Genomic DNA, 5,481 nt, shown 5'->3' on the forward strand with positions numbered 1-5,481 from the left:
AAGAGAATTGAAAGAGCTTCCTTTTTTTTTCTTTGAAGTTTTTGTATAAAATCAACCATTATTAGTGTAATTTATTGTTCCAATTTGAACACGGGAACAACTACACAAAAAGTCGTTCCTGTGTTGAGATTGGATCAATAATGGTGATGTGTTAGGGGATGATCACATCATAACAACTGTGGTTATCCCCACACCATATTTAATTATTTGAGGAGATACCTATCTATAAATAGTTAAGGGGATGGAGGACGAAGTCCATTCAGCTTTCTTTTTACTATTTCTCTTTGTTTTCCTCTTGGATTTCCACCATTTTATCCTTCCAAACACTTTTATTCATTTTACTTTAAATAAATTATTAGGATAAATCAAGTGTTTGGGAGTTGAGCCATGGCTATCAGAACATCGAGATCTCCTAAAGCCATCTTCTCTTCATCTTCTTCCCCTTGTTCCAACTGGATCTATGACGTTTTCTTGTGTTTCAGAGGTGAGGACACTGGCAAAAACTTCACCGACCACCTCTACTTTGCTTTGAGAGATGCTGGAATCAAAATCTTTAAAGATGACAATGAGCTCCGAAAAGGACAATACCTTGCATCTGAACTGATACGGGCAATCCAAGGATCCAAAATCTCTATCATTGTTTTCTCAAGGAACTATGTGGCTTCGAGGTGGTGCCTGGAGGAACTTGTGGAAATTATGGAGTGTCGAAGAACTTTGAAGCAACTCATTCTACCTATATTCTATGATGTTGAGCCCTCTAATGTGAGAAACCAGACAGGTAGTTTTGCAAAAGCATTTGCGAAACATGAAGAGCATTACTTGTTGGACATAGATAAAGTTCTCAAGTGGAGAAGAGCTTTGTGTGAGGCTGCTAATTTGTCAGGGTGGGATCTAAGAAAAACTGCAGACGGGTAAGTTCGTATAAGCAATAGTTTTGTCTTTCACCTACTATATTTTATTACATTTATAGTATCACATTGCAATATGTTTTTTATATATACATATATTATAATATGAACATTTGTTTTATTAAAAAAAAAAAAAAAAAAACAAATCTAACATAGTCAAAGTATAGTCATATATATCAGACATTATAAACAATGGAAGTTTTTAGGGTGGAACCACCTCAAAACTCTTTGCTTATCTCTTTCTCATTTTTCTCATACTTTCTTGTTTTTATTTTATTTTACTTTATATTCTATCAAAATTTTTTTTTTTATTTCATCAATATATATATATATAAGCCGAATCACTCTTTAGAGGTAGTCTAGAATTGCGACATATAGTGTGGACCCATTTTTTTTAAAGGCATAACCGGTTTTTTAAGGCATAATTTTATATATATATAAAAGGAAAAACATCACTTTGGACTCTTGAACTACTACCCCTTTTGACTTGCCCCCCTCAAACTTCAAAACCTTTCATTTTGGACCCCTAAACTTTCAATTTCTATCGCTTTGGACTCTTCCGTTGGATTTTAAACGTTAAAAGTTAGACAATGATGTTTATACCCTTGATTTTTTTATAAAATTCTAAATTTATCCTTAATTTCAAATTAAAATTTTTTAAAAAATTATTAAAAAAAAAAAAATCACAAGGTGACCCACGATTGGGCTACCTTGTAACCTTTTTTTTCTTTCAATTTTTTTTCCTAAAATGAAAATTGTAGGGTAATTTTGTCTTTTGAAGAGTTTTAACGGCAAAAATTGACGGAGGGAGTCCAAAGTGAAGTTTTCCATATATATATATATATATATAACTTGAGAATTGCCCAAATAAAAGAATATTGCAGAGAGTAAATAAGTCTACAAGAGGATGAGTTAGTTAAGAAAGTTGTGGCCAAAATTACCGACAAGGTAATTATAATGTTATGACTAAGCCAACTCTTGTGCTCATCTAAAGTATTACTTCAACTTGACTAATAGTTGTAGTTTGTTATTGCCTTAGAGGCTTTGATAGAATTCAAATCATGGTGAAAATTTATTGATGTGATTTGATATTCCTTCAAATCATGTGGGAAAAAAAAGCCTAGTTGACCTGGTTTATTTTGACCTACCTTTTGAATACATAAAGGCCACCTTTTAGTTTTTGAGACAGAAAGAGTGGAAATAACTAGAGAAAATGAATAAAACCCTTTACAACTATGATACAAAAATTTTTGGGGAAAATACATTTTACCCCTTCGTACTTTCCACCAATTTCACTTTTAACCCCAAAGTTTAAAAAAGTGACACTTTACCTCCCCTCCAAACTTCCAAATTATTACAATTCAACCATTCTGACTTTTTTTTTTCCCAAAATGCCACAATCCCAAGTTAAAAAAAAATAAAATAAAAAACTAATTTTTTTTTTTTTTTTAAAAAAATTTTAAAATTTAGGGGTGGCCAGACACCACAGTTGGGCCTGGGGGTGGCTTCGGCCACCCTTGACCGGCCACCCCTTAATTTTTATTTTTATTTTTTTTTTAATTTTTATTTATTTATTTATTTATTTAACTTGGGATGGGGGCAATTGGGGGAAAAAAAATATTGGGTTAAAAGTGCACATGGGTGGAGAGTTCGGGAGGGTAATTTTTTTTGTCCGTGTGAGAGAGGTTTTGAGTCTATTGGATTTTGGGTTAACATAAAAATTTAGTTTCTTCAAACTTTGACCCATAAGTATGGTAAATGGTAATGAGTTAAGGATAATGGCCAAAACTAATATGTTCTAAGTTTTTACATATTCGCGTATATGAAACTCATATTTCAATTCTCTCTTGTATAATGTGACTCTACCTAACTTTTTAAAATAATTTCCAGGCATGAAGCAAAGTTTATTAGGAAAATTGTTGAAGAGATTTCAAGAGAACTAAAAAACACACACTTGTTTATAGCACTCTACCCAGTTGGAGTAGATTCTCATGTTCAAGAGATAACTTTTGGGTTAAATGTTGGAGCTAACGATATTCGCATGGTAGGAATCTTGGGAATGGGCGGAATTGGCAAAACAACCATTGCTAAAGCCATTTATAACCAATTTTTTCAGGGATTTGAAGGTAAAAGTTTTCTTGCAAATGTTAGGGAAACTTCCAAGGAACCTAGGGGTCAGGTTCATCTCCAAGAACAACTTCTTTCTGACATCTTGAAGACAAGTGAGATAAAGATAAGTAGTGTTGATAAAGGAATCAATATGATTAAAAAAAGACTTGTTAATAAAGCACTACTTGTGATACTTGATGATGTAGACCAAATGGAGCAATTGAATGCCATATGTAGAAGGCGTGAATGGTTTGGTTTGGGAAGTAGAATTATTATAACAACGAGAGATGAGCATTTGCTAAAGGAGTTAGAAGTGGATAGTGTATATAGAGTTACAGCAATGAATGACATTGACTCTCTTGAGCTCTTTAGTTGGCATGCCTTTAGGAATAGTTATCCTATAAAAGATTATACTGATTTGTCAAGAAGTGTCGTTGCTTACTGTGGAGGGTTGCCACTAGCACTTGAAGTTTTGGGCTCATTCCTTTTCTCTAGGAGCATGCTAGAATGGAAAAGTGCATTAAATAAATTGAAGAGAATTCCTCATGAGCAAATTCAAAATAAACTTAGAATAAGTTTTGATGGACTAAGCGACAATACTGAAAAGGATATATTCCTTGACATATCATGTTTCTTCATAGGAATGGATATAGACTATGTTGTAAAAATATTGGATGACTGTGGTTTTTTTGCAAAGATTGGAATTAGTGTCCTCATTCAGCGGTGTCTTCTTAAAGCTAGTGAGACAAACAAGTTTACAATGCATGATTTGTTGCGAGACATGGGAAGAGAAATCGTTCGTGAAAAACACCCCAACAAACCTGGGAAATGGAGTAGATTATGGCTGCATGAGGATGCGTTTGATATATTGACAAACCACGAGGTAATAAGAACTTTCTCAATTGAAAGCATTGAAAGAAAGAAAGAAAGAAAAAAAAAAAAAAAGGAAAAAGAAAAAAAAAAAGCATTTTTTTTTTCTTTCTAAGATATATGTTATTCGGGAAGCAAATGCGTACTAATTCACACTGATCACATGTCTTGAATGTTTAATCCATATATTTCTTATTTGAAAATAGGAACTTTTTTTTTTTCCTAACATCATTCTATTGTTTTTGTAGTTGCAAACATGATTGCATTATATTCAGCAAAGCGAGATAAATGAAATGATTAATAAGAAAGATTATGTGATAAGTTTGGATAATCACTTGCCTCGTGCAATTCTTGTGTTTTTATAGGGAACAAATGCAGTTGAAGGACTTACTTTAAAATTGACAAGTCTAAGTAAGATGAATTTCAATTCAGAAGCATTTATGAAGATGCAGAGACTAAGATTACTCCAACTTGATCACGTTCGACTCACTGGAGACTATAAATATCTTTCCAAAGAATTAAGGTGGCTCTGTTGGCATGGATTCCCTCTAAAGTTTATTCCAAATGACTTTTATCCAAGAAACTTAGTTGTGATTGACTTGCAATATAGCAATCTCAAAAAATTTTGGGAAAGTCCCAAGGTAAATAATCAATGATTTATTTATTTATTTATTTATTATTTTATATCCTAGGCTCTAATATTACGCTTTCCTTCCTTTTTCATTGGTTGTTTTTTCATTTGTTTAGCAGTTGCTTGAGAAGATGAAAATTATAAATCTCAGTCACTCTAATTATCTGAGCCAAACCCCTGACTTTTCAAAACTTCCAAATCTAGAGCAATTAATACTTGAAGATTGTACGAGTTTGCTTGAGGTTCACCACTCCATTGGAGATCTTAGTAATCTTGTTTTGGTGAATTTGAAAGATTGCAAATGCCTTAAAAGTTTGCCAAGGAGTTTCTATAAGTTGAAGTCTCTAGAAACTCTCATTCTTTCTGGGTGTTCTAAAATGCACAATTTGGCTGACAACTTGGGGGAGATGGATTTATTGACAACTCTTCTTGTAGACAGAACTGCTATAAGACAAGTGCCTTTTAGTATAGTGCAACTGAAAAATCTCAAATATTTATCTCTATGTGGGTGTAAAGGATCACCGTCTAAGTCATTGCCATCACTCTTTTGGTCTTGGATATCACCAAGGAAAAGTCCTAAGTCAGTCAATCTACTACCTGTTGCACTACAAGGCTTGAACTCACTAACACACTTATGTCTCCAGGAATGCAATTTATCTGATGATGGAATTCCTACAGATCTTTGGAATTTATGTTCTCTTAAAATTTTAGACTTAAGATGCAATAGTTTTGAAAGCCTATCAACAAGCCTAGGTGGTCTTTCGAAGCTTCAAGATCTCAGACTGGACCGCTGTAGAAAGCTTAAATCAATTCCAGATTTACCAACAAGTTTGATTTTTTTAGATGCAAAACTTTGCACTGCACTAGAAAGAATGCCGGATCTATCAAAGCTCTCAAACATGAATGGTTTGAACCTTACTAACTGTCACAAATTAGTAGAAATTCCAGGTTTGGATAAGCGTT

General features: G+C 33.2%; 1 protein-coding gene across 1 annotated transcript in view; it reads left to right on the forward strand.

Moving 5' to 3' along the window:
• The first annotated feature begins 387 nt into the window (after positions 1–387).
• LOC132190784 (disease resistance protein RUN1-like) overlaps positions 388–5,481 on the forward strand; it is a 6,321-nt gene continuing 1,227 nt past the window's right edge. The window contains exons 1-4 of the mRNA XM_059605828.1: positions 388–911; positions 2,799–3,900; positions 4,253–4,528; positions 4,638–4,973. Of these exons, the coding sequence (XP_059461811.1) occupies positions 388–911; positions 2,799–3,900; positions 4,253–4,528; positions 4,638–4,973 (2,238 nt within the window). The remainder of the gene's footprint in view (positions 912–2,798; positions 3,901–4,252; positions 4,529–4,637; positions 4,974–5,481) is intronic.

The sequence above is a fragment of the Corylus avellana genome, chromosome ca8, assembly GCF_901000735.1.
Source record: "Corylus avellana chromosome ca8, CavTom2PMs-1.0".
Lineage (NCBI taxonomy): Eukaryota > Viridiplantae > Streptophyta > Magnoliopsida > Fagales > Betulaceae > Corylus > Corylus avellana.